This window comes from Apteryx rowi, unplaced genomic scaffold (assembly GCF_003343035.1).
Source record: "Apteryx rowi isolate R43461 unplaced genomic scaffold, aptRow1 scaffold_405, whole genome shotgun sequence".
NCBI classification, from domain to species: Eukaryota; Metazoa; Chordata; class Aves; order Apterygiformes; family Apterygidae; genus Apteryx; species Apteryx rowi.
The window spans coordinates 429,817-447,084 of NW_020450580.1; the positions used below are offsets into that span (position 1 = coordinate 429,817).

At 50.2% G+C, this 17,268-nt stretch overlaps 1 protein-coding gene and 2 long non-coding RNA genes across 4 annotated transcripts in view; 1 reads left to right on the forward strand and 2 right to left on the reverse strand.

Moving 5' to 3' along the window:
• LOC112970769 overlaps nt 1-1,056 on the reverse strand; it is a 10,151-nt gene extending 9,095 nt beyond the window's left edge. Inside the window, exons 1-2 of the long non-coding RNA XR_003255160.1 lie at nt 964-1,056; nt 505-613 (exon numbers count right to left, since the gene is read on the reverse strand). This is a non-coding gene — a long non-coding RNA (uncharacterized LOC112970769). The remainder of the gene's footprint in view (nt 1-504; nt 614-963) is intronic.
• GATA2 (GATA binding protein 2) lies at nt 1-11,879 on the forward strand. 2 transcript variants are annotated; one of them, XM_026075515.1, is made up of 6 exons: nt 1-51; nt 567-1,071; nt 1,831-2,430; nt 5,141-5,319; nt 8,259-8,384; nt 9,221-11,879. In XM_026075515.1, exons 2-6 carry the CDS (start codon nt 843-845, stop codon nt 9,518-9,520), a joined length of 1,434 nt encoding a protein of 477 aa, XP_025931300.1. In that variant the 5' UTR covers nt 1-51; nt 567-842; the 3' UTR covers nt 9,521-11,879. The 2 variants fall into 2 exon arrangements, with proteins under 2 accessions (XP_025931300.1, XP_025931301.1); XM_026075516.1 differs by lacking the exon at nt 1-51 and having other exon boundaries at nt 609-1,071; nt 5,174-5,319.
• A 1,379-nt stretch (nt 11,880-13,258) lies between these two features.
• LOC112970770 lies at nt 13,259-14,500 on the reverse strand. The gene is made up of 3 exons (XR_003255161.1): nt 14,350-14,500; nt 13,954-14,061; nt 13,259-13,402 (listed from the first exon to the last, which is right to left on the reverse strand). It is a non-coding gene; the product is annotated as an uncharacterized LOC112970770 (long non-coding RNA).
• Between the last annotated feature and the right edge of the window lie 2,768 nt (nt 14,501-17,268).

A 17,268-nucleotide genomic window follows, 5' to 3' on the forward strand; every position in this document is an offset into this window, starting at 1 on the left:
GCCGGCTCCATCACCGCCCGCCCCGCAGAGGCACCCTGCCTCCCGCGCCGGGTAAGTGTGGGGCGCGGGGGGGGGGGCGCCACGCTGCTACCAGGGCGCACTCGCTGCTTGCGCTGAAACACCCTCTTCCCCCCCCCCTTTTCTCTTTTTCTCCCCCCTCTCTTTCTCCCCTCCTTTTCCTTTTGTGTCTGCCGGAGTTTTTGCTATAGCTACGTTATATTAGATCTGCCGTTCTCCCCCCCCCCCCTTTTAAAGCCAGCTGGAAAAACTCCTGTTGACGTTTGTAGCGAGAGAAGGGGGGAAAAAAGGAAGCTTTTTGCTTTTTTTTTTTTTTTTTGGGTAAAGAGTTTGAAATGGGATCTCTGTTTATTTTGTGGGGCAATGAGAAGGGAGGGCGCAAGGCGAGGACTTTGGGGGAGAGGATATTTTTGGAAGGGGGGAGGGGCTCCGCTTCCCCCTCCCCATTCATTTACCGCTGGGAAAACAAGGCAGTTAGGAGCCAACCTGGTGGGCAGTGCATCTCCCCGGGCCTGCCGAGCTGCTAACCCGTCCTTGTCTCCCTACAGGTGCTGCCTGTCCCCGGCGCTTCCCAGGACCTGCCTCCACGACTTGCCTGTTGACAGAGGGGACACGTTTACTTCGGGGGCCGTTCCCCCCCTACCCACCCGAGGGCAAATTCGAGTCACCCGACTTTTTTTTTGTTGTTTTTTTTTCCCCCTAAACCACACCCCACATCATAACCCCCACCGCCACCTCCCCACGCAGCCCCCCGAGCCGGACCCCCGCCGAGCGCCGCTCGCTCCCGCCGCGGGGGCGGGTGGCCGGGGAGCCCCGAGGCCGCGATGGAGGTGGCCACGGACCAGCCGCGCTGGATGGCCCACCACGCCGTGCTCAACGGGCAGCACCCCGAGAGCCACCACCCCGGCCTGCCGCACAACTACATGGAACCGGCGCAGCTCCTACCTCCCGACGAAGTCGACGTCTTCTTCAACCACCTGGACTCCCAGGGCAACCCCTACTACGCCAACTCTGCCCACGCCCGGGCCAGGGTCTCCTACAGCCAGGCACACGGTAAAGCCGCCCCCTCGGCCCTGCTCTGCGCCCCTTTCCCGTCCCCAGCCCGCTCCCCGCCTGCTCTGCCCGGGCTCTTCCGTGCGGCCCGGCGGATGTCCTATGTGGAGGCGAGGAGCCCCGCTCGGGGGCCGCTTCGGGGTGTCGGGGCGGGGGGGAAGGAGATCGAAGAAAACAGGATAGAAAGGGAGGCACGGGTGGATTTTAACCCTAAAGATAACCGAGCGCCGCTGGAGGGGAGGGAGGGGGGGGGATGAGAGAGGAAGGGGAAATAGTGCGTGCACAGGCTAAAACTTCTCAGACACGGCTACTTCCCGGATGCAAAATACAAACCGATTCAAATCGGCGATGGATTTTGTTTGGGGGTGTTTTTAGGAGCAGAAGAGAAAGTGCTGCAGCAGCTGGGGAGACAGAGCAGAAAGGGCTTTGCCGCTTCTTTCGAGGAGCGGGGTGGGAGGAAAGGGGGTGCCCGTAGCAGCTGCTCCGGGGGGGCTCCCCCCACCCCCGAGTCGCCCATCTCTTTTGCTCTCGGAGCCTCCCCGGCTCGGCTGGTCTCGCCCTCGGAGGGGGCAGGGAGAAGGGGCTGTTGCGCCAGTCTGGCCGCTCTTCTCCGGCTTGTGCAATCTGTGCCCATGCCCGGCGCCCCTCCGCCTGCCCGCAGAGCGGGGAGCTGCCCGGGCTGGGAGCTGGGCGGCTTCCCGGGGCCGCTCCGGGCCGAGCTGCCCCGCGCTCATCCCAAATGCTCTTCTGTTCCTACAGCCCGCCTCACCGGGAGTCAAATGTGCCGGCCTCATCTTATCCACAGCCCCGGGATCCCTTGGCTGGACAGCAGCAAGGCGGCACTGTCCGCCCACCACCACAACCCCTGGACCGTCAACCCCTTCACCAAGACCCCCCTGCACCCCTCTGCGGCCGGAGCGCCCGGGGCCATCTCGGTGTACCCGGGCAGCAGCACGTCCAGCACCGCCTCTGTGTCTTCGCTCACCCCGGCCTCGCACTCGGGCTCCCACCTCTTCGGCTTCCCCCCCACCCCTCCCAAGGAAGTGTCCCCGGACCCCAACTCCACCAGCGCTGCCTCCCCGTCGTCCTCCGCCGGGGCCCGGCAGGAGGACAAAGACAGCATCAAGTACCAAGTGTCGCTGTCGGAAGGGATGAAGATGGAGAGCGCCAGCCCGCTCCGCAGCAGCCTCACCAGCATGGGGGCCCAGCCCTCCACCCACCACCCCATCCCCACCTACCCCTCCTACGTGCCGGCTGCCCACGACTACAGCAGCAGCCTCTTCCACCCCGGCAGCTTCCTGGGGGGCCCCGCGTCCAGCTTCACCCCCAAGCCGCGAAGCAAGGCCAGATCCTGCTCGGGTAAGTGCTGCGCGCCCTGGCCTGCCCCATCGCGTAGCGGGTGCGGCCCTGGGGCGGACGGGCCGAGGTCGGGGCCCTTCGGTGTGTGCGTGCGGTGCGCCTGGCTCTGCTTGCTCTTGGGGGGTGAGGCTGAAGGCAGCTGCGGGGCTGGTGGGGCAGAAGGGCAGGTGACCGCTCGGTCCCACTTGTCTGGGGTTTTAAGCTAGGAAATGGGGCTCACACCGAGCTTCTGGGGGTGCCAAAGCATCCACAGTGGCTGCTGAGCCCCAGGGCGCTGACCCCAGGCTGCTGAGAGGGGGCCGAGGGACACGGGAACCAGCGCAGTGAGCTGGCAGGTCCGAGCTCTACAAAGAGGGGTTTATACGAGGAAAACGTTTCTCTCGGAGAAAAAGCAGTCGCTGGCCGGCTGCAGCCGCCCGAGGTGCTCAGGCCCAATCTTGCCCTCCCCGGTCGGTAAAACTCCCTCAGACCCCACGTGGGCAGTTTCTAGCCGTAGTTTTTTCTCCCTCAAAAATTTTAGCGTCTCTTCATTAATAAGAAAGAAGGCCCCAGCCCGGGATGAAAGCGAAACTTGCCCGGCCGGTCCACTTCAAATCGCAGAGGGCCTTATTTCCTTCGCGTTTTACAGGAGCAAAAGTTCAAATATAGTTTACATACCGATGCAAAAGACTAAGGTGCCCAGTCATTGCTAACTTATTCCAACACTAACGAGAAAATACTCCTTTTTTTTCCCTGAACCAAACACATCTCTGCTTGCTAACAACTGACTGCAGATTCCCCCCCTATTCGCAACCCTTCCTTGTGTTTCTGCCTAAAAGTGCAGTCCTAAATCAGCAAATTACGTGATGGCTGAAGTTTTGATCTCACTTTGAAATCACACCAGCTGCACAACTAGACAGATGAATTAAGACAATTTGTGTAATTCTACTGGCCTTCCTGGTTTAACATCCTCAGCAGTGGAAGGAAATTGAATACTGCACATAGGGACTGAGTTTAGCTCGCCTTTTAAAAATAAAATGGCTATATATACTTGTGTGTATATATTTTTTATATATCAGTGCACATATATGCTTATGGATACACCACACACCTATTTTTAAAGCAGACAGTAATTTAGAAATGCGATCTCTTTTATGAGTTTTGCAACAGAAATATCAGATGTTTTACAACCTTATCAGCTCTGTTTCAAATGGCTCCTCTGAGCGGAGAAACACGCTCTCCCTCTTCCTATTATTTAAATGCAGTTGCTATTATGTATACTTTTTTTTTTAAATAGTGCAGCGAATACATAAAGGCAATTAGCAGCCCTATCCTCCTGATTTTGGAAACAGATTCAGGACCTAGGTCTCTGAAGATAAAATGGATCTCGAATGGCTTATTTCTGTCCTGTAGTTGCCAATGATTTTATTAGAGCAAGGAAGTAAGGGGCTTTTTTGTTTTGTTTTGCTTTATGGGTTTTTTTTTTCTGTAAGGGAGCCCCCTGTGCAAGGAACTGGGGAAAGTTCGTGACCACTCAGTGTTTTTGTAGGAAAACTAAGACTCACGACACGATGACTCCTGCAGCTTCCTGCCCTAGCAGGGACAAAAGCTACAAATGCAGCGCCGCAGAGCTCCCCTCATTTTTCACTGCAGACTGTGTTGTTTAAAAGCCACCCACTCCCTAGATTAAAGGAGACGCAAGCCCCACTGAACTCGACGTGGCCTGCTTCAGTTATTAGCAAAACCGAGAATTTCCTCTGCAGTTAAATACTGGAGGATTTGCATAAACTATATTAAGAGAGATTTCTATATTAAGCAGACCTGCCCTCGAACCATCAGAGGCAAATGAACTTTTAGCAGAAAGCTTTCTGAGGCAGAAATAGATATCTAGGAGTTACATGCTGGGTTTTAATAGCGCCATTCCACAACGCTGCCTTTCCCATGTCTGTTACTAAAGCTGATAATGAAACAGCAATAAGGTAAACTGCTGCCTACCAAATCCAAACTGTGTTGTGGAAAAATCAGAGGAAGAGAAGAGAGCTCAAAGCCTGTTTTTTTTTTACAGTAATTTCCAGTGTGCTTGCTGCAACTGAACTTTCTTATAAATCAGCGTTCACAGCAGTTTTATGCCTTTAGAACAAAAATCATAACTGAGCCTTTGGCATTCTGTCTCGACTCCCAGTCTGCTCGGCTTTACTTTCTTATCCGGTAGCGTTAGCAAAAAAAAAAAAAAAAAAAAAAAAAAAAAAAAAAGGAAAGCAGAGAACGGGAGGGAGGTCTTTTTGCTTAGCTTTACTTCTAGAAAACCTTTTTCTCTGAATCTTTTTTTTCCACACTGGGTGCGTTTGCAGGTGTGTGCGTGTGTGTCCGTCTGCACGTGTACGTGTGTAGTTGCGGCGGGAGAACGCGCTATCTCGCCATCGGCGTGCGAGAGCCCCGCAGGGGAGCGGTGCCCGGCGCGGGCTAAGGGAGCGCTCGGTCCTGAAACGATACCGTTCATCCGACACGATAAGAGTGTCACTCTTTCTCACCTCGTGGGGAGAGCTGCCTTTTGCCCACCATGGCATAAAATGCTCGCTGGAGCCGGGGCGTTCGTGAAACGCTGAGGTCCTCGCTGCATGTGCTGTAGATGTCACTGCTGTCTGATTGCGCTTGAATTAATGCACTGTTTTGACTTCTGGAAAATGCCTAAAGGACAATGCAAAAAGCTTTTGTGAATTTGTTTTTAAAGAAAGAAATCCGGTTTCTTCGTGTTTCCATTTAGAAGGCAGAGAGTGTGTGAACTGTGGAGCAACTGCAACCCCTCTCTGGAGAAGAGACGGCACCGGGCATTACCTGTGTAACGCCTGCGGGCTCTACCACAAAATGAATGGTCAAAACCGACCTCTCATTAAACCTAAACGAAGGCTGGTAGGTGTCTCCGTCTCTGCTGGGTTTGGGGATGAATGAGGCGAAGGGGACCACACACAGGCAGGAGTATAATGTGTCGCATCTTCTCAGCCCCGGCGCGGCGCTGCCCGGGGGGAGTCTGTCCGTCCGTACGCCCGTCCGTGGCGCGGAGGTCCCTGCCGCACTGGGGGCCGCTGTCCCGCGTACCCCCCCAGCGCCCAGCCTGCGGGCCGGCGAGAATCCTCGCGCCGTGTCGCGTCGCCGTCTCCCCGTTTATCCTCAGATGACAGCTTTTAATTGAATTCCTCGTTCATTTGGCCTCCCGGGACGTTTGGGGAGCGTGCTGGTAGTGAAAGGGTTAGGAGTGAGACTGTCCTCCACCGGGTGCTAAAAAAAAAAAGGTTCCAGCTCTAAAAAGCAAAACAAATCAGATGAGTCAAAGCTACTGCTCCCTACTTAATAATTATTTGTATAAAAGCCATGAAGTAATTTTCACTCTTATATTCTCTGGCAATATTAATATTGGTTCCCTCCCCAGACAATCCCCTACTGTTTAAAAAAAAAAATCCTATTATTTTTCCATGGAGTCACCTATACTTTGTATTTTCATTTGAGTGATTTAAAAAAAATGTCCTTTCTAAGCTCCTGGTAGTAGTTTCCTATCCGGATATCTGTACGTTAAAGATAAGGAAACTTTGTGTATCTGTTTCCTGACTCTAAAAGCTTTAGAGACTTTCTATAGGCAAGCCTTGCCAGTCATGCTTGCTGTTTTGAAATTTCTAATACGCTCTACTCCACAAATAATGCGTAAAATGCTAAGAATAATAAATATATTTTTTGGAGCTTTGTGATTTATGGTGCCTAAATCTCTTGGCCATTCGTGGGCATGTTTTAAGTGAGGCTGGGAGCACAGCAGAGAGCAGAAATTTGGCGCTGCCGCTCTAACGCCGGGATGGGATACAGAAGATTTCTGTTGTGAGTCAGAATTTCAACTATGCAAGCTTCTTAATGACTTGCCTCCTAAAGTGACTGACATATAGAAAAATGTTAAGACAACAGTGTAACATTATCGTCTCTCAGGCTCAAGTGCTTTCCCGTCTGAATGGGACAGGCCATGGAGTTAAGCAGCATAGCTGAATATCAGTAAGCCATCTCAAATATGCAAACAGAGGTCTCCACCTTCCAGTGTGTTGGGTGACTGTTATACTTAGCTGGCTGCGAGGGATTTGGGGGAGCTAGGGAGGTTTGCTTTTAGTTTAGCTGCTGTTTTTAAACGTTTTGGGTTTTTTTTTAAATTGATTTATGGCTTTGTTTATTGCCCCTTTTTTCCACTGTAGCTTGCTTGTTTGGGGGGGGGGGGGGGGGGCGGCGCCCCCCTTTGGGGGTTTTTTCATTTGAAAAGCAAAAGGGGGGGGATCAGTTTGATCCCGTTGGTGGTGGGGGGTCTGGCCCCGGCTGCGTTTGGGCTGCGTGAGGAGCGGGCTTGCAGCAGGGGGTACCCCCCCCCCCCCGGTGCCTTTGGCCTGCTCTCCCGCGCGGAGGGCGCCGAAATAGATGGGTCTCCCAGGGCCTGATTCTCGCCTTAAGCTGCTGAGCTGCCCGCCAGCTTTGGGACAGCAGCAGGGCGGTGGCGTAAAGCAGGAGCAAGCGAGAACAGAGCCCGGCGCTGGTGTCTCCTGAGCGGGGTCAGCGCGCGCTTCGGGCCTTGCCGGCTCCCCAGTGGAGCCGGCAGGCAGGGAAGCGCCCGGTGTGCTTGGCCGGGAAGGCTCTGCTGGGGGCTGGCTCCCCGAGGCGCCCCCCGCGTCAGCTCTCGGGGCTGATTGCAGAAATACCCGGGGAGCAAGGCCCTTGGGGAAATTAATGCCGTTGATAATGCATTAGAAAGTAAATTGTGCTAATTTAAGAAAGGAAAATATTTAGTCCTCAGCGCTCATCCCATTGCGCAGAACGGACTGTATTCGGACCACTTGCAGAGCCGTGGCTGAAGCTTCCCGAAATAACGGGGTGCGATTGGCGCACCTGGAAGCATCGCCCCGCGCGAGGCGTGCGTCACTGCGGGCTCCGCTAGACAAAGGCCCAGGCGGACCTCGCAGGCTGCTCTGCCTTGCCTGGCCTTGTTTGGGGGGGGGCTGAATGCTGGGGGTATTTATTCCTCCCCTCCCCACCTCCAATTCAGCAGAACAATGCGAATTAGAAAGGTCCGATTTTTTTCTTTTTTTTTTTTTTGAGATGGTTGGTTGAGGGCTTGTCAGGCAAGGAACCAAGTAGGAACTGAGCAGGGACAGAGGCGGCAGACGGGTCAGCGGAATCATTGCTCCGAGGCATGAAATTTGGTTTGCTAAATATTTAAAGAAAGTTGGAGCCGGTTTTGTTTTCTCCCTTTCACTTGTAAATGGAAACTGAATTTTCAGTGATGGCTCCGATAAATACTGCACCCAGTTAAGCAATGCAGTTGGTTTTCTTTTGTGGCCATCTTTAAAGGGCCAGAGTAGGGGTAAAAAATCACATTCTTTAAGATCATTCCCTCTTTTTAAACTCAATCCCAACATCAGCATAAACTAAATAGGTATTAAAAACAACAAAAAAAAGGCAAATGTACTCTCATGATGCTTTATAGAATCCTGCACAGGGAAGACTTGCACAAATCAGATGTCCTTTTCCCTCCCAAATTTTTGTGTTTGGAGAGTTAAAAAGAGCTGCATTGTTTCCCTCCCTACGTGCCCGGCACACATGGTGCCAGGGGGCTCGGAGCTGCAGTCAGCATGGGAGAATACTTGCATTTAAACAAAAACCCAACGGCAACAAAATGTAAAACCGGTAGGCGCTTTCCTTCAGCCTCGATGCTCTGTAAAATCTTGGGATTAGTTCTAGCCAACCTCAATGCTGAGCCTAACCTGACCTTTCCTCTGATCTCCCTCCTCCTGCCGGTACGTTATTAATTTTCTTTTTCTTTTGGTTAGTCAGCGGCTAGGAGAGCAGGGACTTGTTGTGCCAACTGTCAGACAACCACCACGACCTTATGGCGACGTAATGCAAACGGGGACCCAGTTTGTAATGCCTGCGGACTCTACTATAAATTGCACAATGTGAGTATTTGCTCGTCTCGTGTGTCGCTGCTTGCCTAGCTGCGATTGATGTCTTAACTGCGTGGTGTACACTAGGCTTTTATTGGTTTCAGGGTTTGGGTTGTTGTTTTATTCCTTCCCCCGTCTCTAAGGTTCCCCTGGGAAGTGACAGCCATTCTTTGTAGGCATAGTGATGCTAAGTTCAGTGACATTACAATGTATTAGCTTGGCTTCTAACGCTTGGGCAAATCAGGCAAAATAGAGTTACCACACTTGGTTTTAACTAAGCACGTTTTGTGTGTGGTTTCCCTCCAGAAGCAGAGAGGCCATTTGAAATGCGCTCTGTGCAAAAATTAATCCCAGTAGGGCATCTTTGTGTTGATTTTTTTTTTTTAAGAAACAATTATACCTAAGGCTTTGTTTTATTCTATTTTTTGAAGAAATTAAACCTAAGCAGGAATCACTTGACATGTTGGAACGTTATTTAAACTGCAAGTAAGAGAGGTTACTGGTACAAGATTGCTCTTGCCTTAGGAGTGAATTTGGGTCAATGTGTGCCTCCTAGTTTGATCTCTTCTATTAGTAAATGAATGAGGACTGGGGGTAAGCCTATGGGAAAGGGAGTCATCAGCTGCCAAATTCAGTTCAATTTGTTTTTCATGTCTAGGTTTTTTTTTGTGTGTGTGGTTTTATTAAACAAATCAATATAAACAAGTTCTGCAGAGCGAAACACCATTTTTTTTGGCCAGAAAAAGGTCTCCATCCAGGAAAAACACATGGGGGCTGTCCAAATATTTTCATTTTTGCACAATAAGGTCATTTTGTCTGCATGAGCCTGATTTTCTCATTTCTTGCAGGTGAACAGGCCTCTGACCATGAAAAAGGAAGGAATTCAGACCAGGAATAGGAAAATGTCCAACAAATCAAAGAAAAGCAAGAAAGGCTCCGAGTGTTTTGAGGAACTGTCCAAGTGCATGCAGGAGAAATCGTCTCCCTTCAGCGCTGCTGCCCTTGCTAGTCACATGGCGCCCATGGGGCATTTGCCACCTTTCAGCCACTCTGGACACATCCTACCAACACCTACCCCCATCCACCCATCTTCCAGCATCTCATTCGGACATCCACACCCATCCAGCATGGTTACAGCCATGGGATAAAACCCGATGACCAAGAGACCCACCCAGAGATTAAGACCATGGGGCTTTGCCTAAGACAACACCAAGTAAGAAAAGGTTCTGCAAAGAGGAGAACGTAGGGATGGCAAAAGGAGATCTTTGCGCCCATGTGGTTTAACTCTTAATGCTGGACTAAAACCTTGCAAACGATGGGTCTTCTGCAGCAACGCGTAGTGGTGCCTGTAATGCACTTTGCCCCCTCAGGTATAAGGAAAAAGAAGAACTCACCTGTTCGATAATTAATGGCCCAGCAGAAAACAAAAGGTGGCAGGAGCTGAAGGAAGAGGCTGGAACTGGCTTTCCTTTCTCTCTGTTATTACTGTGAATATTGTAAAGAGATATTAGCAGCCTCCGAGGATGGAATCGGCTCACTGGAAGCCACATGTGCTGGATTTCTATCGTGGACTTTGTTTGGGGAGGGAAAAAAAAAAAAGGACATCTTTATAAAAACTTAATTTTTAAAATGAAATCAGACACAAAGTCATATTTATTTTGCTCTTGTTTTCCACAAAACGCCTCAACCCCTCTGATTGCATGTTTTTGTGCTGTCTTTTGGAATCGCCACCCTGCAAGAAAACCTGCCTTCATAACAAGGGGGAGGGGGGGGACCGGATTAACTTCATCTATTTTTCATACCAAAATATCTGCTAGGAAGGGGAAAAGGAGAGAGAGAAGAAAAGAAACAAAGCAAAAATGTAGGTGTAATACGGGATTTTAATGTGCCCAAGATAGCGATTACTTTGACACAATTTCTTCATTCTTTTCCCTAACATGAAAGATTTATTTAAAAAAACCACAACAGTCCCCCTCCCCACCACCCTATTGTTCCTCAAAACAGACAGCTCGAGCGGACAAACTGTTGCGAAGAGACTCTGGGGAAGGCAATCCTGCACCGGCGACGGGTGAGAGACGGGCATTCACCCCGCTGCGTCGCAGCTCCCTCCTAGCGCAGCCAAAACCATCGCAGGGCATAAAACCGGCCGACTCGCCGACTCGGCAGGTCGAAGCATTTTGTTCTGTTGTGTTGGCAGCTGTCGCTTCAAAATGCAGATGAGCTGCTCGGGTAAACGCAGGGCAGCGTGGCCCCCACGGCCCGGCCCGGCGCGTCGCCACGCGGCCGGCCGGCGCGCGTGCTGTCGCGGGCGTCCCGGCCCCCGTGGGCTGCGCAGGGAGGAAGGGCAGAACGAGGCGGAGATCACTGGAGAGGGGAAGGGGAGAGACAATCAGTTGGAGCTTCACACGTCCGTCAAATCCCAGACACAGCGACAGCTGATGAGACGAGCGAGAGCACCGTTCTTGGGGGAACGGCCGCTTTCTGTAGCGCATTTTCTATGAAAACAGCAAAAAAAAAAAAAAAAAAAATTAAATCTCCCGTTATTAAACCATATTGTACGTAAACGACCGAAAACAAAGCTATTGCCAATGTGAAGTGTATTCTATTGATTGTTATGATCTGATGCCTCTCGTGAACACAAGCTCCAGTATAACATACAATGTACATATTTAGCTATACTTCTGATGAAAATGCCCCGATGAGCAGAGGGGTTTGATAATGTAAACCACGTAAGCTTAACTCTGTGACGAGCTTTTTATTTTATTTTTTTAACTTTTTAACTTTTTTGTTGTTGGGGTTACTTTTTTTTTTTTTTTTTTTTTTGGATCAAGCCAATTGTATCTTTACTGCAAAAGTCCTGCTTTAAAGAAAAAAAAAACTCAACGAAACAAATAACAATGGATGTACATTCATTTTTTTTCTAAATATATAATTCAAATGTTTGATAATGAACTAAGGACCAAGCAGCCATGGAAAATCCTGCTTTCCTTCTTTTTCTGGTCTGCGTAGGCATATAGGTGCACTTTGTAAAGAAGTGGAAATAAACGGGAAACAAAATTGGTTGGGAGAAATCATATGAATTTTTAATCTACTGAGGTAAAAAATTGGGTCCTTTCTACCTTTTTACCTTTACAATGGTACAGTTGTATGTTATTTGTACCCGACTCAAACTTCTGTAGGATTTGGGCAGGGGCGGGAAAGGGATGTGGGTGGAAGACAGGGATTACTGATACAGTTGACAAAGTGCAATATATTGTCAGTCACTGCAGCATAGACAACGGCAGTCGAGATTTAAATTATTTTGTACTTGTATCAGCATAAAAAAATTCTGCAGTATTTTCTGTTTTTATTTTAATTTTTTTATTTTGCTTATTTTTGGATTAGTGAACTAAGTTATTGTTAATTATGTACAACATGTTTATATATTGTCTGTAAAAAGTGTATGCTTTCCTCATATTCCTTCAAGGTGAATATTGCTAAGAATAATAAAATACCTTTTTTGTGAAAGTACCTGTGCCCAGCTTCGTGTCATAAAGGCCACTTTTAGCAGGGAGAAAGGAAAAATTACCGTCGTCATTGTTGCCGGTAGAATTATTAGCTTAAACTTTATGCGGAGCGGGCTATTGATATTTCAGAAACCTACTAGGGTAGGACAAAAAAGCAGTGGGTGAATGATTTAGTATAAAATGCTCAGGTACAAAAGCACATTCTCCAGTGTTGTTCTGGGGCAGCGAGGTCACGCAGTTAAGCGCGATAAAGTTTCTAAACCGGTTTAAAAAATCTAAGGCAGCGGCCACGTTGCGGATGATGAACTGCAGGTTTCGCTGTCCTTTTTTTAAAGTGTTTGGGGGAATATTCGCCGTCTTTTTTTTTTTTTTTAAGTGTTTGGGGGAATATTTTCAAATTAAAAAATAAAGTTTTCAAAGCACGGCAGATGCGCAAAAGCAGCCGGCTGGCTAGCGGGGCACCGCGGTGAATCCTGCAAGCTGCTTCTCGCGGTCTGGCATCACGCGCGGCGTGGAGGGAGGGACAAGGGGGGGACAGGGGACCGGGGGCCGCTCCGCGCTGGCCGGGGATGCGCGGATGGGGAAGGCTGCGTTTGCTGGGCGGCTCTCCCACGGCCAAAACTGCGGCTGCTTTCGCCACGCGGCCGGGCCCGACCCGCACCAGGAGCTTGCAGGGGCTCTGCGAAGAGGAGCCAAGACTTGTGCAGTCGCCGCCGGCCCCGTGCGGGGGTGAGCACCGCTGCAGCTAAAGCAAGATTTTCAAGAAAAGTGCTAATGAGCTTTGGGTTTCCTCCTCCAACCCCACGAGGAGCTGCGTCTCGCTTCTACAGAAGCCAGCTTGGGGATAACGCCTTACTCGTTAAGCAAAAAATTAACACGAGTTCCTTTTGCAGAGTGCGTGGGCAAATTCCAGCCCTTTCCAGCCCTGCTGCTCTTGCGCCAGGCCCCTTCCGCGAGCCGGGCTCGCGAGGGAAACCGAGCCGCAGCAGCTCGCGGCGGGCTGAAGAAAGCACGCGCAGCCAGGACGAGGCCTTCCCGCATCGTTTCAGACGAGTTAAACGTCGCTCTCAACTCGTTTAGCGAGGCTTAGTGCAAACACCCGTAAAAAAAAGCAGTTTATGGCAGAGGTTCCAGTTACATTTGCGGTGCAGGCTTCATTTAAAAAGAAACATGCTCGTCTTCAGACAGGTTTAAAACGGGGTTATAACTAAACTCTGCCACCCTCTCTCCATCTCCGAATGCCCGAGATGGCCACTGGAGATGAGAACGGGAGAAGCAGGAGCATCGCTTTTAAATAATTTAGAATAATCAAGCTATTTGCTTTGGTTGCACACTAAATACCCTTACGGGCTCTCGGCGTTGATTAGGGCTTACCCTGAATTGCTTCACTGCAGGCGTTTCGCCGGGTCGGTCTGAGCCACTGGCGGAAACGGGGCCGTAAGCCGCCGGCTTGCCGATGGGTGCTGCGAGAGCCCGCCAGCACCCGGAGCAGAGCGCCGCTCCGGCCGGGGTCTTCGGCGGTTCCTGCGACACGGATCACAAATAATCCTGTATTTGTCAGGTGGCACTAATCCGTGAAAGATCAGCCCATCTCTCTGCAACGTGTGTATCGTGTTTGTCTCCAGACATTTTGCATAGCGGAAGAAAAACAAACAGCAGGGAATGGAAATGGAGCAAGTGTGTAAAGTTCAACACAAAGCGTTGAATCTGCAGAGCAGATATCGAGGCAACAATTTGGGATTTACGGTCCTTTCACTACCACCAAACACTGGGGGACAGGCTTTTTGCGAGGGGGGGGGGGGACCCTGACGTTACTTGCCTTTGGTTCCCGTTGTCGGGATTATTGTTTTAAGCCGTGCTTAATTGTCATGTCTCCACGGCCACATCAAAAGCCAAGAAGATTAGGTTACAGGGAGTGTTTGATGTCAAAATACAAAATAAATAAAAGGAAAGCTGAAAAGGTAGCCTATTTTCCATGATGTCTAGCAAGGTTTTTGCCTGAAACATCTTTTCTGCTTTTTTTTTTTTTTGTTTGCAAAGATTGCACTTTTTGTGACAACATTTCATTTACTTACCTCCAAATGACTCCACTGCTTTCCTGCAACAGCTCAAAAGGGTTAATATCCCCTCTTTGATGGCAAACATGGTATAATTAACACAAACTTCTTAAGTATCCTGGTGACCTGTAGATGGCCACATGAGAATTTTGTTATTTACTGACTTGCCAAACGTTTATTGCTTATAGCAGGACAAGTGGGAAGCAGGCATTAATTTTGATGCCGTTATCTGTGATTGTGTGTAAAGTTCACAGTGGAGAGAGCCCACGTGTCAATTGCAATTAAACATTTCCCTACTTTTTTAATGGATTTCACGTTGGGGAAAGGATTTGGGCTGGCAGCCTTGCAAAATGAAATCCTGCCCATCTGCAGAGCAGGCATGACACCGCCAGACGTGGGACAACTTCCCCTTACCTGCAGGCTGCGAAAGCAAGCAGTCTGGCGCCATGGAGCATTTGATCCTTGCCTTCTCCACAGAGACAGTCAAATCAGTACCAAGTGTGGCAGGACACAGGGGGAGATTTTGTGGTGTGACATCTCTCCTTGGAAACCAGCCTGAACACCACCAAAAATGAAGCCAAAAGTGGCTATCAGGTGAATATGTTCATCTATCACCAACCTGGCTGGGATTAGAAGGCATGACCTAGAAGTAAAACGCTTTGTTTAGCCCAACTCCCTGGGCCATCTGGTCCTCGCAAGTAAACATTTCTAAGTGAGATTAAGTGACTGTTCTTTAAGCATGGTGATATGAGTGCAAACCAGGCTGCTCTGGATCCAACAGATCAAACCTCAGCATCAGGGCAGCCGGCTGGTGCCGATTCAGAAACACCATTTGCTTGAACAGCTTTGGGTGCAATTCCCTTGCCGTCGGCTTTGCAGTTGATCCTGATTCAGTCTGCTGTGTCCCTGGCAGATCCAGGGCTGGCCCTACACCTGGTGCTCTGACTGCGCCAAGGTGCAGCGGGGAGGTCTAGGGCCCCATCAGTGGAAACTTCTGGAAAACACCGCAGTGAGAACTACGTTGCATACGCGGCAAGAACTATGTCGTGTTTCTGAGCACCAAAAACTCAGCTGCGCAAAACACAGCTGCAGGGTAGGAGATACAGCAGGAAAAAGCAGTCGGCAGGTAGTAACACAATAGAGAACTAACCCCTCCTCCAGGGAAAGGCTTCTACATACCACCGAGGGAGGGAACTGCTACTGTTTGGTCTATAAAAACTGAATCAGGGTAGTACAATGTTAACCCAGCCTATGCGGCAATGCCAGGGAGAAAAGAGCTACCTGCCTGTATTCTGCTCCCTGCTTCTCTGCGTGGTTCTGCATGCTGGGCTGCAGCGAGCTACTTGGAGGAAAGTTAACTCTGGCTCAGGAGGGTCAAGAGCATGTTTAGCCCATTTGGAGTTGGGCCCATCAATGCCAGGGGGTAAACACGGACTCTTGTTTCTCCCAGTCACTTCAAAGTCTTCCCCAGTGCTTTTATTTTCCTCTGGAGTCTGATTCTGCTCCTGGCTGCTCTGCATCAGGCAGAGAGGACAGGGCAGATTCCTTTCCCTGGGATACAAGAGCTGGAGAAGAGCATTACATTGCTGTTTTCGTTGTGGCTCTTTATCTCCGGTCCTTTCATTCATCTCCCACCTGCCCATGTTGGCATTTTGCTCCCCTTTCCAGCAGGCTGTTCTGCTGCAGTGATTTCAGGGTGTCCCTGGAAATCCCTACAGGATTTTGCTGTAGAGTTCAGATTTGTTTACCATCTCCCACTGCATTTCAGTCCTTCCTCTAATCTTTTTTTCGTTGGCCTTCATAAAGATTGAAAGTAAAAGCACCCCGGTTTTGAATGTCAGTCTTTTGGACAAGAGCTAGATGAACAGAAAAGAACAGACCAAAACCATTCATGTAAACTTTGCATCCATGAGCACTCTGATCTATTGTGGCTGTGCACTATTTTTCTCTATCCCAACATAAATCCCGCCAGCAGAGGCAAGATGTTTTTCCTGACAAAGCACATCTCAGGAGAAAGACCACTGCCTCACTAGTGTTAAGACTCACCCCCATACCTCACACATTTACTTTCTGACCGCAAGCAAAGTTACGGCACTCTGTGCCTTAGTTTCCCCTTTGCAAAACAGGCATAAGAAAGGCATGACCTGCCCTATCAGCCACGCGCGAGTGCTGACTTGCTGCAGCCTAGCAGACTTCTGGGCAAGCTGGAACAGACGCCGGTGTGTGGCGTGCACTGATAGGCACCGGGAAAGGGCACAGCGCTCTCCTCTCCGGCTTCGAGGCTCCTCCCCGCCTTCGCTGCAGAGCTGGTGCGCTGCCGTTAGCCTCCCCGTACAGCTGGCTGTGGCAAAAATGACACATTGGAGAAATTAGTCATTGGAGTGTATCGCCCGGCTGCTCCCAACTGCTACGCACACACACACATGCACAGCCCCACACGCACGCACATGCACTGATTTCAGCCCCATCCCGCTGTGAAGCAGCCCTTCCTCCGTCTCCCATGCTGTCAGCCTCTGACCTTCCTTTCACGTGCTCTAACGGTCACTAGAAAACAGCGAGCGAACACAGGCGCGGTATTAAATAGCCCTAATTTGTCTCCAGGCCTTTCCCCTCCTCCCCCCCGCCTCGGTCTCCCGTGACTTAACGTTTAAACCAGCTGAAGTTTACAGCAAATCAAAGCCTCCCCATAGGCCCAGATTGTCTAAATACGGAAAACAGGAAGTGAGTAACCTTCGACGGGAAATCGTTCATCCGATGGAGGCCAAGACCCAAGGCCCGGCGCTTTGCAGTCCTGCCCTCGCCGAGGCAGACGCAGCGTGTACCGAAGGGACGCCCGGCGTTTTGCAGGAGGGAGTGGTTTAGTGAAACTTTTGCTTCTCCTGTGGTCAAGCCGTGGCCGCGCCGAGGAAGGGGACGGTGTTTGTGTCTGTGCAGAACAATACACGGGCAGCTGGGGGGGGGGGGCGTTTTCGAGAGGATTGGAATGAGGAAGGGATGGAGACGGACCCAAGAGGAGGAGGAGGAAAAGGGCAAAAAGATGCCTGAATCCAAACTAAAGCTGTCTCTTGCTTCCTACGAAGGTGAAGAAGGCAAAAAGCGCGTTGCAGACTGCACCGGGCTGTTTCCAGCGCAGAAAGGCGGGAAGAGGTTTTGTGCGACAGCCCCCTCGGTGATAAAGCGGAGAACACTTCATTTCCTAGGCAGAGAGAATAATAATTTATTTTTGTAGAATGGCTTGCTTGCTTTTCCCCCCAGGAAAGATCCCAAATTATTTTACCGGCTGTTTATCTAAGGTTTATATTATTTACTACTGAAATGCAACCATTACTGGGG

Excerpts from the sequence above, each read along its gene's own strand:
- GATA2 (XM_026075515.1), top strand. The coding sequence starts at position 843 with ATGGAGGTGGCCACGGACCAGCCGCGCTGGATGGCCCACCACGCCGTG. Across the intron at positions 1,072-1,830 it reads CTCCTACAGCCAGGCACACG|CCCGCCTCACCGGGAGTCAA; the intron begins GTAAAGCCGCCC and ends CTGTTCCTACAG. Across the intron at positions 2,431-5,140 it reads CAAGGCCAGATCCTGCTCGG|AAAGAAATCCGGTTTCTTCG; the intron begins GTAAGTGCTGCG and ends TTGTTTTTAAAG.